This window comes from Anticarsia gemmatalis, chromosome 5 (genome assembly GCF_050436995.1).
Source record: "Anticarsia gemmatalis isolate Benzon Research Colony breed Stoneville strain chromosome 5, ilAntGemm2 primary, whole genome shotgun sequence".
Lineage (NCBI taxonomy): Eukaryota > Metazoa > Arthropoda > Insecta > Lepidoptera > Erebidae > Anticarsia > Anticarsia gemmatalis.
In genome coordinates, this window is record NC_134749.1 from 1,686,748 (window position 1) to 1,711,129 (window position 24,382).

General features: G+C 31.7%; 1 protein-coding gene across 1 annotated transcript in view; it reads left to right on the forward strand.

Moving 5' to 3' along the window:
• The window catches only part of LOC142973244 (uncharacterized), a 46,013-nt gene that overhangs the window by 10,263 nt on the left and 11,368 nt on the right, over positions 1 to 24,382 (forward strand). The window contains exon 2 of the mRNA XM_076114882.1: positions 17,112 to 17,171. Within this exon, the coding sequence (XP_075970997.1) occupies positions 17,112 to 17,171 (60 nt within the window). The remainder of the gene's footprint in view (positions 1 to 17,111; positions 17,172 to 24,382) is intronic.

Sequence of the window (24,382 nt, forward strand, 5' to 3'; positions counted from 1 at the left end):
TGGGACAGACAAACATAATTACTTTCGTGTTTATGGTTAATACCATATTTTTATCTCTCCTAATGTAGGGATACAAATCCCTTTATATGACGCAATAATTTGAAATCGTTACTACTTGTGGTTGACGGAAATTCCTTAGTACCATTATCTTACTCGTGTATGAAAATATATCATTCATCTTATTAGTCACCTCGTGGGAACATGTCATCTTTAATTTGATTGGTTTTTCTATGGTAATGCTAATGAATCATGGTTTTAAAACGTTCTCAATTGTTCATGTTTTGATAGGGAATTTACCGTGTGGAAGAAAACTCAGTCTTTTGAGAGATTTATGAAGACACTTAAATGCAATAAAACAGTTATTTGAATAACAAACCTATAATTTGCGATCGCTGTACAGCTACTCTAAAGAAAAGCCCCGACAAGGCAACAATCTGTAGATATAAAACGTACTTCTTAACATAATAAGCCTGTATTCAATGAACGTTTGTTTGACTGCACAAATCTTAGGAACTACTGTTTCCAAAACTGTTAGATGTATAAACGCATTATCTATAGACATAATTATCTATTCTTATTTTCCACAATTACAATGTTATTTTTGACCTCAATGCCGGTGCAAAATTTAAAGCTGAGAGTCCACAAGTGGGAAACGATATAGTAAAATATTAAAATCGAGTCTCCTACACTTTTTAAGTTCATCACTCTCAATATGTAAAACAAGAAACAAAGAACACTTAATTTAAGGTCAACGATGTGTCGTAATCTTTATATATTGTGATCGTTGCAGATTGCATCAATTGTTCTAACTCACATTGATAATCCGATAAACATTGGTTCATGTTCAAAGGTCAATTTTCAGGGTCACTTTTGTATATACTGTTTGTTAAATAAAATTAAAAAAGTGTGAATGAAATATATAATATATTTTGTACATAGAACAAGACCTGAATCCTATTTTTTGGTATAAGATAAAAACATCACAATTCTAGTTTACGTGCCAACAATTCGTGATTGACATATGAATTTTTATATTGAAACGGCCTGAACAATGTAACTAAAATGCCTATTTAAAACAAAAGATTAAATTGATTAAATTAGAACATGAGCTGTATTTTGTGGGTTTTTTATTAGGTCTGTTTCTGTGACCCACTGCAAAGGAGTTAGAGGAAAAGTTTGTTAAATATATTATTTTAATCTAAATTTATCATAAAATCCTGGATTACACCTTTTTTTTTTTTTTTTTTTTACTTGGTTAATGCATGAAATTGCATCCCCAACGGCCGGGGGAGCGCTGGGGTATGTGGGGCTCGCCGAACCAGAAGGGCAAGGCCTACCCACTAAACCACCAAGGTGTTGCCTCCTCGCCGCTTAGTGCCGAGGCCACGGGAACGCCTTTAGGCACACATCCGCGGCCCCGACGCGGCCGTCCACAATGTGGACCCATCCACAGTGTGGGACGACACCCCAACACACGGGTGCCGTCCCCCCACATGCCCCCTAGTGCTGTGGCCAGAAAACTCCCCCAAGTTCGCCAGCCAGGGGGCCTTCGGAAGCCGGGACAGGCCACGCGCAGATGCGCAGCATGTCCCGGCCGCCGGCGGCGGAAAGGTGTGTAGGCCGCCGCCACCTCCTCGTCGACCAACGAGCCCGAGAGTGGTAGTCTGCCCACTCCCAGGCCCTGCGGTCCCACCACCAGCCGCCATGGGTTAAGAGCCGGGTCCGACCGCCCGACCCCCGACTCCCCACGGCAGCCCCACCATTGCCGCATCACGCGGTGCGGCCCCGCCCAGTCGCGGAGGACAGGGTGCCCAGCAACGACACACTAAAACACCTCTTCCTCCGCGACTAGCCCCTCCAAAACCAGCCGGACCTACGTCGCCTCGGCCCAGCCGGCCGGCCGCTTTGGTCCCCCGGGTTAGTGCGGTACCGCCCACACAGGGAAGCGGCCTCTCCAATGGGTCTCTCTTCGCTTCACCGCGGCCGAAGTGCGCCCTCACCTCAAGGCTCGCGGCTACTAAGCCCCCCCACCACAGCAAGGTGGAGACCCGTCGGGGGAGTCCTGGATTACACCTAGTAACAATATAAGAACTAAGCTAATAATGTTCTTTTATCCTTAACCATAACGTATTTAAAGAAATAGAGGAAAATTACTTATTGCGTTTATCTCACCTAGTTGATATATTTATATTTGTACCATAAAATATGCAACACGACATAATGATATGCAAAGATGACAACAACTAGATAGCTACATATGATTTCTACTTTAAATAAAATCAATAAATATTTTTCTTAGGTGTTACGTATAATTAAGAATTATATTTTTATTTTTCAAAACATATTTCTGCAACGCAAAGAATCAAATAAGTTGACATTCGTGCTCATAAAATCGAATTGCCTTAAAATAAAATCTGTCAAAAATTTTGATAACATCCCGAAAGCTATATTATTATTACTAGTATTGAAAAAAATGGAATGCATCTAATATTGTACAAGTCGTTGCCCAATTGAATCTTGATAAATCTTATGCTGTAGATACAAAGACCAAGAAGTGAAATCACTCCCTTTGAAAACGGAAAAAATATCAATAAATCCAGTATCCACAGATTCTTTCACTAGAGTATTAAATCCGAATTTAATTAACACTGTTGCAAGAATCTCACGGAATTTCCAAAACCATATGGAAATTGGTACTTAACTATTCGATTGGTACAACTTTAAAACAAGTTTCATTGCACAATGTATGAGACAAAAGTTCCGTTTAAAAACTGTCATGTGTCACCAGTTAGTTCTCTCAACTTCTTTTGTGAAATAATAAACTATGTTTAATCTAGGCTGTATCTTATCTAGCAGCTTTTTTACCAATATACAGTCAGCAGGTACTTTGTTTCAAACGAGCAAACACATGGATACAATATAACATTTGAAACGCAAAAATAACTGTTAAATAGACACAAAAATATTACATCTATAGTACTTCGGTTTTTATATAACACTCATTTTTGCATTTAAAATATTATTGTAATCTGATTAGTTTTAAAATAATATATTTTTTAGTTACAATGAGTGACTGCAAAATGTTCTTCAAGACATAAATTACAATGATAAATAAAAAAGCAACAAAGATTAAACAAAATATTCAAAAGGTCAAATAAAAAGCCGCATTAAACGCATATTATGTATCAATTAACTTTACATAATAACAAGGTTAAATCTAACTAAACGGCTAAATAACTCGTTTTGCAATAACCATAGATATGATTTATAGCATAAATGTGAATAATTATAAATAGCATTCACAAGTAAATTTAAGTTAAAAAATGATAATTTGTTATCCTTGAATAACATACGTTTGAGAGCGTTTACACCATTGATCATAGTTTATTATTAATGTATGGAATATCAATCAAGGCTTAGTAGATTATAAGGCGCCCACAGCCAGTTGCGCTCACCGGTCGGTAACGATCTGTGGGTTAAGCAACCATTGGCGCGGTCATTCCATAGATGGGTGACCGCACAGTGGTATTTGAACTGGGCGTCTCCGTGCTTCGGAGGGCACGTTAAAAGTCGGTCTCGGTTGTTGTCTACTAAGATAACAGTCGTTAAGCCACGTCAAAGGCCTCTCAGACGGCTTGAACAGCTTTGACATTAGATTGACCACTAACCATACAACAAACAACAAAAACAAGTAGATTATAAAATGTGTGTGTGCTCGTAATTAAAGGTAAAGAAACAGTTTGGCCAGTGTATTGTTTGTGACGGTGTAAAGGTTCTGGAAGCGCAATAGTTTCTTTTTTGTGTGTGATCTTGGTTTAATACTGTTTAGGAGATTTCTCTTTGCATTAAGTGTAATTTCAGAGTGTTATTTATATCTTGCAATTTAGGTTAATGTGACAAAATAACGAAATCCTATTTGCTTTTGGGGATATGAACATTCAAGAGAAGACAACAAAGCTTTCATTAAACGGCTAAGATGAAAAATATTATTATAATATATTGGAATTTAAACTTCGATACCTTAAACATAGGTATTTCTGATAAGATTACGGCTATTAACGATTTTATAGTATCACGAGTGCGTTAACAAAAAGTGATCAAACGCAACGGAATATTTTGTACCATTAACTTCTTAATTACACCACTGACTTCCCATACAGTCATAACTTGACCCCCAATTAATTAAATTAGATGTTTTGTTTTATTTTATCATCATATTAATCTGTTTTTTTATTATTTCCAAAAACTTATGTTTTTATTCAATAACAACTCAAAAAAACACCTAATTTGGTTTCTTCTTTTTTAACTCATAATTGTACGCAATTCTTAATGATGATGTACCTAATTATGTTTCGTGGGTCCAACAGACCATATCTATGGTACATTTGGTGCCCATTTTTTATTGCGGTCAAGATTATGATTGCAAGAACATCTCACTTTGCTGCGAATTTTGTAATTCGCATAGTATTGCCATGTTGAATGCATCGTTTCTGGTTTTTGGAAGCCATTAGCGTTTAATTTACTGTTTCAATATTTACGATACAATAATATTATTGTGTGACTTATCAATTATTGATTTTGAAGTCAAAAAAAGTATAAATACGCGTCGGCCATCTATCAAGCATAGAATTTTTATTGACGTATCAATCAAAACACTGTTGACCCTTGATAGCTGTGATATTACTTTTATATTACTACTATAAGAATTAACCAAAAAAGGAATGCTGTTTGAAGTAATTTTAAACTGTATCCTGTTTATTTAGGTCCTGTATACAAAAAAAAAACCTGAGATTTGGAATCTTCACTTTGAAACTGTGCGTTAATTCTTACATGGGATTAATGTGTACATGCATTATTTTGAAAGTTTAAGGTTGATTGTGTAGTAGATATACTACTACACATACAGGCTTATGATTGTTAAACTTGCAGCTATCGTCAGTGCAACCAACGCCGAAACATCAAGAAAATTAACAGTGTTGATCACATAAACTCTATGTAATACAAGATGGGTTACAAAACCCATCAAAATAGGTGTAATTCTCATTATCATAAGGTTCTATAACTACTTCTTTCTTCTAGGTCAATGAGGCCCAGTTATTCATTCCAAGTTATTATGGGTCATTACGTTGCAATTAGATCTGCGATATTTTCTTACGTGCCATTGTGTTCCTTGAACCCGATACATAAATAGTTTGAACTTCTTTGAACTTAGAAAAAATTGTATCGATAAGGTTTTAGAATGAAGAAGAAGTTGGTTCGGTGTTTTCTCTTACATGCAGCCAGACAGGCTTACGAACAATACTTGCTTTTATTTCTACGTAAATACTTCGTTTCTTTCTTTCATCTCTTAGGTGGCAGTAGTTACAATAATGAAAGACACGAGAAGGCAGGCATTGCACTTACAAGCTGTCATTTCTTCTTTGTAGTGAGGTTTTTGTATGTATGATTTTTCAAAACTGTGCAGATATTTTCGTTACGTTTCTCATTCAACCCGTATGATAAGTTAAGTTTCATTAGTAAGTTAAAACTTAATGTTTAAACAGCAGCATAAAGTAATAAATATTTCTTTATGTTGCCATTGCCGCTGATTGTTTGGATAATTCAACCGTTGTTTTGGTAGTATGTACTTTAAGTTCACTAGAACAATTCTATATAGACAAACAAACAACCCTGGCAAGGTGTTATAATTACGTGTGAAAACTGTTATCTGAATTAAGTTATTTTCTTGCATCATAGAACCGGTCTAAAACAGCGTCATTTCATTGTAATTTTTAGTATTTTTCCATTTTAACTTATCCGATCATGAGCATACGTCGTCTATCAATTTACTAGGCTGTTGTTGTAACTCTAATATGACCTCTAGATTCGCCGCTGAACTTCATTTCTGAATGGAAATGTTGATGATTTAGTGAAACATCAACAAATAATTACAAGGGTCTCCGCTCGGTAATAGAGAGATGTTAATTTCTCATATTTAACAAAATCGTATTTTTGCATTCTCTGAGAAAGATTAAACAATCTCCAGGCATAGAAGGGCTCATAGCAAAAACCAATATTTCTAAAACACATTACTGGTTCAATACGAAATAATTTGTCATTACTCTCACTGTATTTATAGTTGAAGCGCAATAAAGTGATTTGTCTTAGATTATACAGTGTTCTAACTGGCAGTTAGCAGTTGGCAACTTAGTAATTTAGTTGATAACACTTCAATCGGCCATTACTCATTGTCTCGTGCCGTACTCTTTAATTTTTTATTAAGAAATCTTCCTTTGTTTATTTTGCAGCCAGTAAATTGGTGGCTTGAAGTTCTTTATTACTCAGGTACCTTAAGTTAACTGTTGATTTTTGAAATTAGCTAGTTGCAGACGTAGCATACTAGGTATAGTAGTATTTTTTTGGTCTCCTTTTTTGTTTTGTTTATGGATCTCCTCCCGAGTGAGGGATGGGTTAGGCTTTGAAACCACCACGCTAGCCAAATGCGGGTTGTGGACTTCACACGCCCGTAAGTACGTCCTTCACCGTTGAAATACTACTACTAGTATTATAATGTTTCAATAATTAATACAGGAAGGTAGGTAAAACTTTTGAATGTAGGAGTAGACGGGTGGGTCCGCTGGTTTAAAATTATTGATGACTCATTTGGATTAAATGTGCTAATTAACCAAAATAAATATATTTTCAGTAAATTATTCAAATAGTAAGCATCACAATGACTTGGTTTTATTATTTGAATTATATAGCAATATAATATGCACGTGCAGGAAATGAAAATTTGAATTTTTAATTCAGAAAATGTACCCTGTGTCATGTCTAGAAAAGCAATTATTTCTTTTTAATTCACTTCCTACTGTTAATAAATTGCTGCTCGATGCTGGTTGTGAAATAAATCAATTTCAAATAAAATATTTTGGATAGCTGTTTGACCACAGCCCTCTGAAGAAGGCTGAAAATTTGCCGTTCACAATGTTAGTCCCTTTTAATAGGGTGCAATTATACTATCGAGAAATCTTAAATCAGAAAAGAACAGTATATACCTTGCCCGGGAATTGAACACTCTATACTAGTGTTTGTATATGTTACTGTAAAAGCCCGGACTGTGGTCAATCCTAAGATTTTCCGGTTAAACCTAAGATTTACCAACTCTCAACGGTAAAAGTCCAAATAACTCTATTATTTCGAACTTTTACCCCTATTCACTTGGTAAATCTTAGGATATACCTCAAGGGCAGGTAAATGTAGCTAATATAAAATAATTTAATAGTTATAAAGAAGGAGTTTTCGGCAAACCGACATGGGTAGGTTAGGTTAGAAGGCTGAGGTGGGAGCGAGCGAAGCGAAGCTCCCACCTCAGCCTTCGTGGTTATTTATTTTTAAACCACCCAGAAGGAGGAGCCCCGCGAAGCGGGGCTCCGGCGACATCTTCAAACTCTCATTATAATTATGTTACGGCATATAATTATATCCCTAGCAATATCATTATATTACGGCTCAAACACATTACAATATGACTTTATCAACTTTTACCGTGTCATTATGTAAATCCTAAGATTTGCCAATTAAATGGTGGTAAAAGTTCGAAATAAAAGAACGTTCGGACTTTTACCATTGAGAGTTGGTAAATCTTAGGTTTTACCGGAAAATCTTAGGATTTACCACAGTTCGGGCTTTTACAGTAACATATAGACTACCAAGCAGTCAACTGAAATATATTTTAATCTTAATATTTATTAATCATTTAGTTCAAATTCTTATACGTATTTTTAATTCTCAATTAACTTTATATTTTTGTTTTAAACTATCGTACTGTTATAGATATTCCTATATTATATTTTCCAGCCTGTTCTAACGTTTATTCAGAATTATACTTATTTAAATCAAAATAGTCATCTCGTCTAGTCGTTTCATTACCATACAAGCCGATATAAATATATATACCATGACCTAAGAACTAGAAAAACAGGTATTTAAAACCAAAATAGGAATAAATGTGACTACTAAATATTCTAAAAATATTCCATTGTAAAAATTTCCGTTGTAAAACAGTTTATTTTTAAAGCCAAAATATATATTTAGAAAAAACAAGACTAATATATTTATGGCTGTTGAATCATAGTTTAAGTTTAAAGATTCCGATAGTCTGATTCGAATTCCAAATTACTTTGTTGTTTTTGTTATTAATTACGTAAGAGGTTAAGTAAAGCTAGGTCTACACTAGAAGAACCAAGTATGAGCAAAGCGTGAGCCAAGCACAAATTCCTTTTAATAGTGCCCTTGTTCAAGGCTTTTAAGTCAGTCTAAATGCGAATTTCTTTTAGCGTAGACTCACCTTGTCATTGTTATAATGTCCTCTTAGCCGATATACGACTACGGCGGTCAGTTTCATTGAAACTGGCTATCTGTGCAGGACTTTGTTTATAGTGTCCAAGTGTGTGCACAATATACAGGTACGGCTTTACGTGCTCTCCGAGGCACGGAGGTCTTCGACCTCAACTTCCCAACTCCGGGCAATCTCTAAGAAATTCTTAACAGAAAATCTCAGAAAAGACTTTTTTGCCCGACCCAGGATTCGAACCCGAGACCTCTCGCACGGCAGTCGCATATACTACCGACTGCGCCACAGAGGCAGTTAATTATTACTTCGAACCATTGTAATTAAGCTTAATAATTTAAGTGGCTATTAGTCAGGAAAAAATATTTGACCCACGATTCGTGAAGATTTTGATCATGACGCATTATTTTTCTAAACAAAGTCTGTTCTTAGTATGGAAGTCCATGAATCCTCTAACAATAAATTATTATTCTTGGAAACCCCCTCACTAAGAAATCTCTTTGGTAAATCCTACTTTTCCGTCATTTTTTATTTATAATAATTATTAATATGTAGTCTTTCTTTAAAAAAAATCGCTATTGAAGCGACAAAAACAATACTTACATTTTACGGTAAGATTTCAATGTTTCCATTTCTTTATTTCTATTTACTCATAGCATTGTCACCCTAAAAAGCTTCCTCAAATGTCTTTCCATATAACTGACTGACATAACCGTAATTGACTGATACCACTATAGATAAGAAATAATAGTTTCTAAGTGTAACATTCCATACTGGATTACTATAATCAAATCAGCTGACACTATAATCGTATGCGAACAACATCGAGGTCAAACCATACAGTTCCCATTACGTACCGTTTTAGTAAACTTTAATTATTTGATTGTCACTGACACGCACTTGGACGTTTTATAGACTCTGTTGCAATGTTTAATTAGATTTTTATAGATATAAGAAGGTTGGTAACAAATTGATTTTTGAGGTATGCATACCTTTGTAAGTGCATGGCAAAAAATGCCCTTGGTAGGAGAAATTGTGAGCGGTTGTTTGACTGTACCCTTATTTCTCGTAAAGGTTTAGGTAACTACAGTTTTTGGACAGTGGATAGAAAGTGTTTGTTGGAATTTAACTAAATGCAATGCCAAATTGTACTGTATGGTGGAATAAAGAATATCGAGAAATGCCATTTTTAAACATGTAAAGCTTTGTAGCGCTTAGATTGCGCATTAGTCATCGAAATCTTGTATCGGGAACTTTCCTTAATTAACAAATCAGGGGCGTCAAACACAATGGCATTCAAAACATTTATTTGTATATTACACATCAATTACAGATCTTACTATTATATATCAATACTAAATCATAACTCCACACGGTTTATCTATACTTAGATACTTATTATAACAATTGAGAAAGTCTACCATCTTCCTTGTTACGTTGGCCACTGAGCCGATTACAGTCAAAAATAAGACTTTCGGGCGAATCAATTATAGGAATATTTTCTGTAACCACACATGTTAAAGCAAATAAATATATCTTTATCTTTATCAAACAACTTTGACACTAGTCTGACTATCCATACGATAATATAAATAAATCAAAAATACCCGAAATCCAAAATGACCAATATTTTTATTCATCCCCCAAGAGGCCAAGATAGTGACATAAAATTAAAATTACCCGTCAGCTAATACTTAATAGGCCTATAAACTATTCTAGAAGCTGCTAAACCTAAAAATATTCAATGAATAAAACATAAACATTGAACTGTAACAAATGATCAATGCTTTTTAGCAATAATCCATATTCATTGAATAATATTATTATTTAATTAAGACCTTTAATCCGGGAAAGCAAACATTCCGACCTTAACACTCAGTTCAATGACGTATTTGTTAATTCTTTCACGAATCATCTATAACATTGTTTTGATCGAATTAATTTTTGTTTATATGTTTTTACCAAAATGGAAGGATGTAGAAAGCTGCTATTCATATATGTTACTAGAGGCCGCTATAATAAATAACTTAAATAACATTTTTCAAAAACCTTATTTCGAAAATATTGTAAGACTTGCTAAGGTTAGCTATCTTTGTCAATAGATTGTTTAGCCTCGAGCCTGTCACCTGCTATTCTAAAACTAAAAGTCTAATAATTTTTTTTTTCTGGACGAGTCTTCTATTTACATCTGGATAAGTAATTATTATTTTAAAGAATGGCATTCTTAAAAATCATATCAAATCTAAGTAGTATAAGTTTATAAGTACAAAAGAAAAATACTAGTAAAATACTTATTAAAAAATATACCTACCTACTTTTGAAAGTTGTATTTTCTCATAATTACGTAATTATAAATGACACTGTTCTTAGCTTGAAAGTGTAAACAAAGTGATAAATATGCATTTAAACTTCCTTTAAAACATGTGCAAAATCAAAAGTTCCTGATAAAAAGTGCAAGCTCAATTGCAACGTGACCGTGAATTCATTTCGTGATTGCATTGAACTGGGTCAAAAACAAATGTAATAAAATATTTACAACCTCCTTGATAAGTTCAGCGACCTGAAACTAGTTTTTAGGCAGGAATTTTTATTTCATTTTAATATTAATTACATTTCAAACTGTATGTTCTGCATTTGATTCAGATAATCTTTTCGGTGATGATTGTATTTACATAATTTTATGTTTTAATTGATAATGTTTTATTCAAAAGAATTATAAGGATCCTTAAAATAAAAAAAACTTTTTAACATTTTGATTTTGTGTCTTGATTACGAAGTTTTTATTTGACTAGGAATTGTAGTACAATTAAAAACAATGAAATAGAGTGATTTCTACCGGCAGCAAATTAAGTATTAACAATAAAATCGACTTTTAGAACAGCAGGTTTGTTTTCTTTAGTCTTTTTGGATGTAATACTGTTAAGCAAGGACCTTCCCCCTTTTCTATCCAAAGCTATCTATCGACGGCAAGCTTCGAACCCTCGTTATTCTGATATGCGTCTCGGTCATCCTGTATCACCGATTGCATCTTCAACGTCTGCGATAATCTCTTATATAATCTCCCTTAGCACCCTGTTTCACGTTTTTGTCATCATCAAGATAAAAGCAATAAACTGCTCAAATCCTTTACGCAACGACTTCAATTCCTCTCAACTTCAAAACTTGCAGTTAACCTAACACATTGAGCATAAATTCATCATCATCATAATTTTTATGGAGCTGAGCATTTACATCTAACGAAACATTCTCTTCAATTAAAATTATAAAGTGGTTGCGTATGACCTTGGCGTCATCCAAGGTCATATACGCGTCAAAGTAAAACAATGTATGGAGATAGGAAAGATCTTTCGCCCTTGAAGTGTTACAAGTGTTACAAAATGTAATGCGTGCAAAATATAGAGTAATCTGTTATTTGGAATTTCCCAAAATATTTTGAAAGATTGACCTCGAATACCTTCACTTTACAGCCTACAAACTCACTTCACTTTACAGTCTTCATATATTGTAGGCTCTATCTTTATATCTTTATCATCAGATCAAGCACCTGTACACAAAAATTTCGGTTTCGTTCACTGGTAATAGGTATGTGTAAAACGAAACTTCATTACAGGAAATATAAAGAGCTTATATTTGATTCTGGGACTTCAGTTATTGCATTACTAGATCGAATGCAAGTCATGATATTTAACGGACGGAGGCAGATAGACTTTCGCCTTTATAAAATTAGTTTATTGTCATAGCATTTACAAGTCATTGTTTATGTTTGCATAAAAATGTTAGTGCTAATGGCTAGACTTTGTTTTAGTACAAATATTTCACCTATTGTATAAATAAAGTAGTTATTATCTGTCAACTGAGTTGTATCCGTGTACAATTGCTCATTGGGAATTTCCTATGTGACTTCAGCATCGATGTTTCGTAACTATTACCTGTTATTATACTAAAAGTTACCTTAAAAAGTACGTTGAAAATTACCACACTGATTTCAATAAAGTAAGTGGGTCAAACTGTCAAACTTTCATTGGAATTTGGCGCAATTGTAGCCATTTAAAACTTCATCGAGAGTTTGTGATACGTTTGTGATATATTTTATGTTACTGAACTATTTTGTGCATCCCAAACACTATCAAAAAACTATTTTTGATTGCCTATGCTTTACTTCATATTTGAGATCACTGCTATTTTGTATTTCTCATTGATTCATTTTTTAAGCTTTGTATAAGTCCTCAATCCACACTTGACCAGTGTGGTGGACTCAAGGTCTAACCTCTCCCTCATTACGGGAGGAGACCCTTGCCCTGCAATGGGACATTAATAGGTAAAATTTTTAAATGTCTGTAAGCAAATCTATAGTCGTTCAGGACCTCCCAAAAATGGACTTTGTCACTTACAAGATCGAACCACGGTTACCAATATTGACATTCAAAATACCTATCGATGTATTTAAAGCAACGATAGATGCTAAATGGATACTTGAGTACGATGACGAAATGTATTTGACACAACGATTAGTGTTGTTATTATGGTGTGTGAAAATTTGCGATAGCATGTACTTAGTGGTTGTCATGGTACTTATCTGTATGTTACAACTTTGTTATCGGTTGCTACATAGCTCAAATTGATATAAGTACGTACTTACTGTAAATTTTAGGTAATGCGATCTTTGGTGCTTCTTTTTATTATTTAACTAGTGTTACGATTGACAATCCAGTCGTCAATATTCATTTGAATCAGAGTTTATAAATGCTATTGTCAGACTTGTACTGTAGTGTAGTATTGTAATACCAATTAACACGCACCTTCTTCTTTAAAAAAAAAAAAAAATGACACTTATGGCCAGCTTCATTACCGCGGGATAATTATCAATATCGTAGCTTAACAAGAGTGGAATGTTGTAATTTTATCTACACGATGAGTTATATGTAGGGAATGCAATCCCGACTCGAGATCGTCAACTCGAGATCCCTCGCGATCAGAAATATCAATCCCGCGGGATCCCGAGATTTTCGGGATCCCGTCTAGTTAGTAAAAATAATACAATTCGAACGGCTTGTTTAGTGTAATATGTGTGTGATAGTGTGGTGAATGCAATAAATTATTATTTGAAAGAAAATAAAAGCCTTTATTTTTCAATATTACTAACAACGTAACATAATTAACAGGTGTAATAACATGAACATAATCAAAAAAAGTAGGTGTAGCTCCAGGAGATCAAAATAAAAAGTAATCACATGGCATTTTGAAAGTAGCCTCTTAAAATACAAAGTGTATCAATAGTACGAGCAATCGGCATCTTAAGTCTATTGCAATGTAGCCAACTGCTGAAAATGCCCTCTCCGACAATCCCGAACGGGATCTCGTCATATTATGCTTCGGGATTGATCCCGAAAAAATACACGGGATCTCGCGAGATCGGGATCCCGCGAGATCGGGATTGCATTCACTAGTTATATGACACTTAAAAATTCGTATGCTATGAAACTGGTCCATACTATTGTCAAAATTACAATTAAATCAAATGTTAACACCACTGATGAATAAGGTAAAGGATGTCGAACAACCGGAAACTGCATTGTGACAAGAAAATCTCAGTAGTTATTATTCTCAGCTGTTTGCACAAAATCTAATCACTTTACTTGGTTTCTCACGACAGTTATATTAATAAGGGCAAAAACATCTCACCTCTCATAGACAGCTGCAATGCAAAATTAATTTTATACTCTTATGATTAAGGTGGGACTTTGATTGACAGAATTTTTATTGTAATATTGTGCGTAAACTATGAAGAAAGATCAGTGGAATAGCATTGTCGTTCAGTTTTTGTTTCTTGACAATTAATGGCATTGCATTCTGAGGTTTTGTGGTTGAATGGAATTTGTGAAATCAATTTAATGGTTCGAATTTTTGTGGTTTGTTCATTAGGTCTATATCATTAACTATTCTGACCTAGCAGTTAGGCGAAGAGTCAAGATTTTAACGACGTAGCCATATTCTATTTTATTTATTTTGAAATCACTACAATGGTCCTTTGATAATTCTGTAAGTCAAACTACAAAATGGTCTGCGTTATCCAATTTCTGTTCTATGAATTAATATAAAGATTGAGGAGAATGCTGCATTATGTTTTATTTCGAAGTAATTTGTCATTAATACTTGTGTTATTATGTTATATTACATGATAAATTAGATAAAGATAGGCCTTTCTTTTCTGCCTTTAATAAATAAAAAAGAACACTTTTGAGAGATGCTAAAAGGAATATTTTAAGCCTCCTTGCCTTTAGTTACTTTTTTCAATTTCTCATACAGGCTTAGTCACCACAAGGCACCGCACTACAATCTTATTGATTACGAAGATCCCTCTTCCCTGAATTTTGCGAAATGATCAACGTTTTTTATCGTAAATGATGCACGTGTGTATATCGATTTCATATGGATAATTGAATCGGCGAAATAAAAACTGGATTTGAATCTTGAATGAGGATGTGATAATGGGGTGAAGAGAAACAAATTCTTTGAAACAATTAAATTAAATTTCACCTGCTATTTACACAATGGGTCTTATTAAAATCCCATTCGCAAATCATGGGTCGTTACTAATTGTATTATGTGCAAGTGATTTATAAATGCACTGTAATGATCAATTTCGCAATTTCTAAGAAATACATGTTCGAATGACGCAACTACATAGTTTCAGGAGTTGAATATTTCAATCTCAATTTTTTTGACAAAATATTGACGGATGTCTAGGCTATTCTTTAACCCTTACAACTATTGTTTTACATTTTTTCTTACTGTAGAAAGAGATTGCTATTCAATACAGTAAACTGTGATGATGCGTGAAAAAATATGAAAACTTGGTTATTGATGATTTTATTTTAAAACTTTCATGTCGAGTGCCTTCTAATTCATTATATTTTTATCAATTTTAAAAATATAACTATGATTTTATTATTAGATTTGTTAGTTAAATTTATTTTGAAAATAGATATGAACCACAATCATCTATCAACGATCTCTTGAAGTATGATGATTTCTTTGTTAAGTTTTCTGATTATGAAGAGTCAAGTACTTATATTGATTTGAATGATTTATTGAGTTTGAATTATAAATACAGCGGCAACAGAAATACGCCAACTGTGAAAATTTCAATTGTCTAACTACCACGGTTCATGAGATATATGTCTGGTGACAGACAGACAGACAGACAGCAAGGTCGAGAAGGAAGGACGGAGAAGGACGAAATACTAAAATAGTACTGGGCTATTTATTTCGAGTTTTAATTTTACCTAGATGTCACTTTAGATTTCTTGAAGAAAATCTTATTGTTAAACAATTCTGACCTTGATATGTTTCACAAATGTTAGTGTTACCTCATCACTTAATATAACGATAACAATTAAATACCCATTACAATGATTCCATTGTAATGGGTATTTAATTGTTATCGTATCGTTACCAAAGAGAGCACTTTGTTTTATAAAAAACAAGATTTTATCTTCTAAATGTATGCTTGTTAGTTAACTGATTATGTTAACTCGTTTATTGCTCAAAAGATCTAATAAAAATAGGCATAAAATTTAAACGAAACAACAAACGAAAGACAAATAAAACTAAAAGGTAAAAGACTGAAATATAATATAAAAAAACATTAAAATTAATTGTGTAAAAGACATACAATATACATACACCACGAACTAAACAAGGGACAATATACAAATAAAATATTAATTTCGGTCATATATAAATTTAATAAAAAATATTGACATTATTCAATCTATTCAACGACATTATTACATAAAGTTTTTTTACATATACCACGGACTAAATAAGGAACAACTTACTTATTTATTAAATAAAGTCTTTTAATATTTACAAGTAAATGGTTATCAAAATAAAATGTAAACCTATATAATTTTCATTTAAACAATTATATTAAAACTTTATAATAATTATAGTATAATTATACAATATGATACCTATAAAAAGTGGAATATGCAAACAGAAAATAAAGAAAATTTCATACATTAAAAATTCATAATAATTTTTGTATTAACATACAATGAAAGTAAAATGAACGAAATGACATAGGACTTTCATCGTCAAACACAAGTCGACTTACACTAACGACGTGTTTCGATTCCGACTATATTATAACCAAGTTAATTCATTACGTATATTTTCCGTCAATGTACAGAAAGCTCTAATAGTTTAACCGTATAAGTCGTTACAGGTGGGTCAGTGTCATCTCAAGGCTAATTATGATTTTCGCAATACCTTAATTTACTTTTAATGTTGAATTTGTTTGAATGTCAGTTTCCGATCGTGGTTTGACCGAGTTGTGCGTTCCTTCCTCCGATTAAATTTGTTTTTTGTTTTAAATTTAACGGCCTTGTTTTATAGTGATATTTTAGTTCATTGTTGTTTTTGGATTGATAAGAATAAGGTGTGTAATATATTAGTTGAAATAAAAATAAAAGTATAATCTTTTTTGTAAATTATATTTCGAAACATTTTTATTTATTTTATTTTAACTTTTGGTAGTTTATTTCTTATTTTATTTTAAAGTTACTTGAAACTTTTTTTTACTTCAAAGTACCTAGTTAGAATTTCCTCAAATTGTTGTATAATTTAGAATTAATTTTATTTTTAACTTAAAAAATATAATTATTTAATTTTGAATGTTATTTTGTATCCTGCTCTGTCTGGTTATTTAGGCAAAGGTTAACTCTAAATTTTATTTTTAATAATTTTATTAAATTTTATTTTCGTTTGGTTACAGGTCCTAATTCCACGATGTCGATCGTTGACTCTTACCGGAAGTTCATGGAGCGCAACAGCGGTAAGTAATTTATATTATTATTTTAAATATTAAGTGTTTTCCTCTATGGGTTTTAAAGTTTAATTTTTGATACAAAGTTGCATAAGTATTTTCTATTATGTATTTATTATTTACTTTGAACTCATTATATTGCGGGATTTTTAGTTTCAGTCATTTAAACTTAAAGTTATAGGTTCATTGCATTTGAGGAAAATATTATAAAAAGCAATATTTTTATCTATATAATATTATTTTGCAGCATTTTTTAAATATCCTTATGGTAGTGAGTGAATTAAACCTTGAATTTTCAACTATAAGCGTAAAAAGTAAAGAATTTATTTATTAAATACAAATGGCCGATAAACATAAAATATAATACAAAATACGCTCCATTAAATTACAAGTTACATTAATATAATAATAATTATAAAACATAACTTTTTTATATTATTATTATGTATTATGCATTCAAAGATGGTCGTGTGTATGTCAAGGTTTCCAATGTTATTTAGTTATGTTATAATATCAAGGCCATGTTTATGATTTACGTCCAACCGTTATGTCTTAACTGTTATGTATGAAATTTCGTAAGTTTTATAGGTTTTACAAGGTCGATTAATCGATCAGCGATAGAATTAAACCTTTGGGAAAGGTCATGGGTGTTCTATTGATAGGTAGATTAAAGTTTTGGTATGTTTCGTAGAGATTAGTGGATTTCAATTTTAAGACGTGAATAATTAGGTACGTAATTAGATGGTTTGATGAACCATTTATGATAATATTACATTTTACATTTAAATAATATAATTACAGATTACATTGAATAGTATTAGTAAACATTAAAGATTTTGTACTTATTTTATTTAATAGGCACGTTTTATAGAGATTTTACTTTAAAATCGATTATTAGTAATGTGATAGAACATTTTTTGGACTATATTCGAAATGGATTCTAGAAAATGTATAAATAGAGAGATTATAATATAAGTGATTTTCAAATCCGAATAATATTTTTTGTTGCAATTTACTTTAAAATATTATCAGACATTATAAAGTACCTTTTATCCTTTAAACTATTTATTATATAGTGTTCTTCATCAAACGATTAAAAGTTTTACGGCCATAGGCTTTTATGAATCAAGGTTCATCCAATCTAATAGTTCAATAAGTTAAAAATAAATTCATTAAAAACATTTCACAATTCCATAACTAAACTGTGACATTCAATTAATCCGATAAAAATCAGTAATAGATGACTTTACGAAATCTTAATACGTGTTAAGTAAAATTAAATTGTTCGATCACGATTATTACATGCATTAAGGCAAAATATTAATTGTTTTGATTCGAATTTTCTAGACGATTTGGTAAAATGGTTTATGCTATTATAAAGGTCGTTAGTGTAGGTATGTAACTGCTATCTCCAAAATTGAGTTGTCGTTAATGATCAAAAGGAACGGTTCTGATTGTCAAACTAGTTTCATTTAGATATACTTAAATTCTATTTTGGATCGATCTGGAAAATATTTTCAACGACTTATAACGACCACTTCATATTTATTTTAAAAGATAATCACGACGAATTTATTTGTTGATTTGTAATGAACTTAAACTAAATTATTCATGGGGAATTATTAGTATAAGGTGTTGATTCAATTGGCTGAAATAATTATCTGAATATAAGCCACAAAAACTGGATTTGCTAGGTTTATTATTAATCAAATATTAGTAATTTGTTAATAATGTTGTTATTACTAAAAGTATTTATCAATAAAATAAGACAATCAATTTAAAAAAGTCACAATCGTTTTAAGACGTTACAATTCATCAAATCACACGTAAATGTTCTGCCAAGGTTACGGCATTAACCTTTACTACTTTATCGCTTACCAAACATAGTTATATAATGGCTATATCATACGTGAGAGTTGAGGCTTTGCTAATATTGATTCTATTACTACCTGTGCCTTGCTGCTTCACTATTTATAGTTAACTTACAACAGGTTTTGCTCGCTATTTAGCCTATTTCTGAGCAAGAGCCTCCTTCCGAAATAAGGGCAATAGATGATGTAGTATTGTTTGTAATCCCGCAATTTTTATTCCAAATCAGTACAGGTGTTTTTGTTTTTCCACTCGCGTTTTAGGATTAAGAATATAAGGACTTTTTAATTTTGTGTTTGCGATAAAATGTGGCTTGACTCACTCTCCTAACTTCCAGTAAGATTTTCATTAAAATCAGTTTACCCATCCGAAACATTATCACGAAGATTACGTGAATAGTGAATACCTATGTCAGTGTCGGGTCACTGTAAGATATTTTGAAAATACAGACAGATTCTTCAATTTTATTTTTGCGTATTGATAGACTTTATACCGAGGCTAAAATGTTTATCATATGATCGTTTTGTCGCGAAAATATCAAGTGTTAATTAAACCCAACTTGATATTTTAACGGAAGAAGATAGGTTTTTATTTATTAGGAAGTCTATCTATTGCTGAGTAGGTTAGGAAGGTGCTGTATAATGCTGCGTCAGGTGTTTGTTTTTAAAATTTGCAATTTCTGTTTTAGTAATGGCATTGAAAGTTTCAAGTTATTTTATTTATTTACCTAAGCTTTAGCTTGAGTATGAATCTATCTATATCTTATCTTAATTTTATTACTACAGTGCCAGGAAATGTGAATTTACCATTTCATATCTGATTTTTTTTCTAAGTTAGTGACAATTAAGAGGTTTGCAAATAACCTTCGTGTTTCATTATCTGGAATAGTAGGACTGTGATTTGGGCTGCTTAGCAGTCGAAATAATACAACTTCAAAACATTTTTCATGTGTTTTATTTAGTGCTGTATTACTGACGGAATAAGGCCTAAAGCTAGGATCAGGAAAATTGATACTTAAACAAAAAAACTTTGATTGGAATTTTGAAGTTAAATATTGTAGAGCAAAAGTCTGGAGTATGCCAAACAAGTAAATACATTAAAAGTAGTAGTAGTTTCATTCACCGTTATGGTATCTTTATTATGGCTATAATTAAATATGAGTTGTGTGTTGGTTTCTCCAAACAAATTGACCACGATCTTGCTCAAAATATAATTGCTTTGCATTGTGCTGTACAAATTATAACGCGTGGAAACACACGCAATGTGTTTCTTTTTTATTTTGTTTACTTTTTATTCACAATAATAATAGTTTTGAACAAGGACGTTGAAGAGAAACGTGATGTTTTTTTGTTAATTATTGTTAGCTTATGTGTGTCTAGGTTGTAGTATGACGTGTTTTAAAGTATTTTTTATGGGTTGTTATGAGTGAAAATTAATTATTAATTTTGATCAGCCGGTACTGACCTACCGCAAGATAAAGATCTTTATTTATAGAAAAAATTAAGTGTAATGTGTTGTTAAAAAACGTGGTATAATAGAATTAATATTATTTAATAATCATAAACCTTTAGTCACGCCATTAACGGTTAAAATATACATTTGAAAATGTAAAACTTTGGTCATTGTCAATTAAAAAAGTGGGATATAATGAATACAATAATATTATATGTAACAAGTACAAAATCCAAAATACAATATAACTCATAATATCTTAAAAAATATTTTCCAGAATTTCCTTATTTTCATTATTACGATTATTTATTTATAGTGCTTACAATACTCCTAGTTAAACCAAAACATTTATTATTTTTATTCAATATACCTAATCACTATATCGTGTGTAGTCTTACAATAATTTTACAATAACTATTATGTAATGAACATCAAAAATAATTATGATGAGCGAATAATCGCTGGAGCTTCATTAGATTTACTCCAAGGATGTAACACATATTATAACATTATTCACAATATACTTCCCATAGTATTAAATGAAATAATTATATGCTTTATACTCATTTCCGTAGGCAAGAAATAACGAATTACGTACATCAAATCTGTTATACCCGAAAGTGTTGGCACGAGGTGCATCCACAATTTGCCATTAACGATGTTAGTCTCATTTAATAGGGGGCGATTCTATTAACCGGGACATTACCAAATTCGGGACTACTATTGAGGATAAGTTAGAAAGATACCAATTGCACTATATCCGACCTGGGAATCTAACCTGGGGCCTGTTGGTCGGCAGTCGGATACACTATAAACCGCGCCAAAGAGCAATCATAAAAACTAAGACATAAAAAAAATATGTTAAAAAAAATTCAAAACTAGTGTTCAGCTTTGACCTGAAGTACCTATATTGTTTTAAAATATCGAAATCTAATAGCGGTCATTGAACCTGAACAATATGTTACTGTTTAAAGATTATGTAATAGTTGCTTTGTTGCACTTGAATTAAGGTTAGGTCAAGGCTGATTTAAGTAAGTTTAAAGATCTAGATTTTTACAACGAACTAATCAAGCGCTTCCTTTTATTTTTTGAGTTCAAAGTGGTCTAGGTTATAAACGAGTGGTTATTCAAATACATAAACCATCATAGAAGCTTTTGCAACATTACATCGGTTCGACAACTTTACTATTGATAATATAAGTAGAATAATACGATGTGTAGAAAAAAATGCACATTTTCTTTATTTATTTTACACTTACAAACTAATATGATAATTATAATATTATTTTTTATTTATTACATCATACATTTAAAATAAAAAATAATGGCGCCGAAATTAAATGTGTTTTCAACACATTATTTTCCGTAATTTCTACTAAAGAAACACTGTTTTTACTTTGACCAAAATAATAGAGTACTACACGACCTTTTACAACTTTTCAAAAGGTTTTTTATTTGTGATAGTTTATATAATTGGTAGTAATTGTAGACATAAATAATAAAATAGATGACTCATTGATGTGTTCCATGGATTATCACTAAGAGGAACTATTTACGTATTAAAGTATTAAGTAATCAAGTAAACAGAACCAGTACAAATACTAATCCGTATGTTTAAAATTTGCATACTGTTTATGCCAATATTTGTTTGGGCCCCAATATTATTTACATTTAAAATAGGTATACTACCAGTATATATTAATTACGTATGACTTGTATTTTGCGCTGGAATGTAATTCGATGTTAAAATCGATCGCCTTACTAAGCATGCCATTGAAAATAAAAAAGTAAATAAAATGTAGTATCAACCACTAATTCCAAAGCAAATTAAATAGAAGTAGATAGTAGAAAGGAGTATTAGTTTTTACTATCGTATCAATAAATTAGAAAGAGGAGCCCCGAAAAACTATTTCATCATAAAATTACTTTTGAAACTGTCTAGTCATAATTAATTTTAGATCTTTGCTTAATTAAATTTTTTGATAAAAATTATTGCAATAGATTACCATGATCGTTATTGCGGGAAACTTTGGACTCATATTTTGTATCACACTAATATGCTTTAAACTATTTAATGAGATTTTATTTCCAGTTATTTGTATTGGAATTAAGAATTACAATACAACGCTTAACCATATTTTTGCAACGGATATTTTTTATTAGTTTTTTTGGATAATATTAATATTTATAATTATTACAATAAAAATATTTGTGCTTTACCGACGTCTTTGATGTAATTAAAATTCAAGGTGGTAGATCTGAATTATTTTAGAAAAAAAATGTTGTAAAACAATTAAAACAAAGACCTACGTAATTCTCGTCGAATTTTAGTATTTAGTCGTAATCTCTGAGACGTAAAGCACACATAATATTAATCTTTACATTATATTATACTTTAGTTTGCAATAGTCTTATATCATACCCGAGCTTAAGGAACTAAGTGCCGTTTTCAGTACTGAAAACGGCACTTAGATACATTCTATCTTTATTTCGCTATCTAAAACTGATTCTTGGATAGCAATTCTTACTGAAGTCAGTTATAATAAATAGATCAATGTGACAAAACAAACTGAAATAAAATAGACAATTAAAAATGGCCGCAAGGGAATTTCCTAATTCATACTATTCGAAAGTATTTCTTAACGATATCACACTAGACAAACAAACGTTATTATTGATGAAATAAATACTTCGAGTGTCTTAGCGATTTCAACAATTCGGCCTTCGAAAAATCCATTGGTTTTTTATTCGTATTGAGACCAGTGCGTTATAAATTCTCAGTTTTGTTTATAAACAATGGTGTTAATGCGTATATTATAATAATTATATAATTCTGATGCTATATCTATCTGTTTGTCACCGTTCTACGTGATCGAAATTAAATATATCGCTTAGGTGGTCTTTATTACTTTTTGATGGGATTTCAATTGTGCTCGAGTTTATTCTTGGGTATTTATAAGAGACGTATGCAAACTAAGTCGTAAAAAAATCTAAGAAAGAAAATGTGCATGTAAGAGACGAAAAGATTTTTTATGGAAAGATAAGATTGATGTAGTAGTAAGTGTGTAAGTTAAGCCAATTTCAGAACCCTGGATAACCAATTTTTAAATGGGCTTATTTTTATCTTTAAAATTTTTCGGTTTTTAAACCTTGAACATGAACAATAAGATGGAAACAAGGCCTAATATCCCTTTCATCACAAAATTTCTAAATCCTTTTCCCTAATTGACTGTAATGATGTGTCGACCATTATACACTCCTAAAAAATCTAATAGAGATTACAGTTCGTTTCATTTTAGTACATTTAGATGCTAGTGTTACAAAGTTTACTTCCAACTTATTAATAAAGATGAATTCTATCAGTCTATATGCAACGTACACAATAATAGTTTAGTTTTTACACCTAGTTTATAGATGATACGTGATAAGGATGGAAACTACGTTCAACGTGGTAGGTCTGTTGATGCAAAAAACTATGAGCATATTGCGTATTTGTTAGATCAGGAAAATATTTATAAACAAGCTCTCCCTGATAGTCGTTATTCCGTTGTATTGGTTTTTGACCGCGAATTCATGCTATGGGCGTATGGAATTGCGTAATGTGTTTGATACTGAAAACGTATTTTATATATATTCATAATCAAATTGAGAGGTAGATAGAAATGGTGTTGCTTTTTAATAATCTGAAATAAGTAAGTAACATTATTGAAATGTGTGTACAAATGTGATGAAACTAAAAAAACTAAATTCATTTTTTTATACAAATTAGAAAAATTCCCAAATGTCTTAAGTCTGTCAACACCAAGGAACGTCAGATAAATCAACTATATAGTCTTTTGAACAAAGAATTACCTTAAATGATGTCACAAACACCATACACAATATGATATCCTAAATCT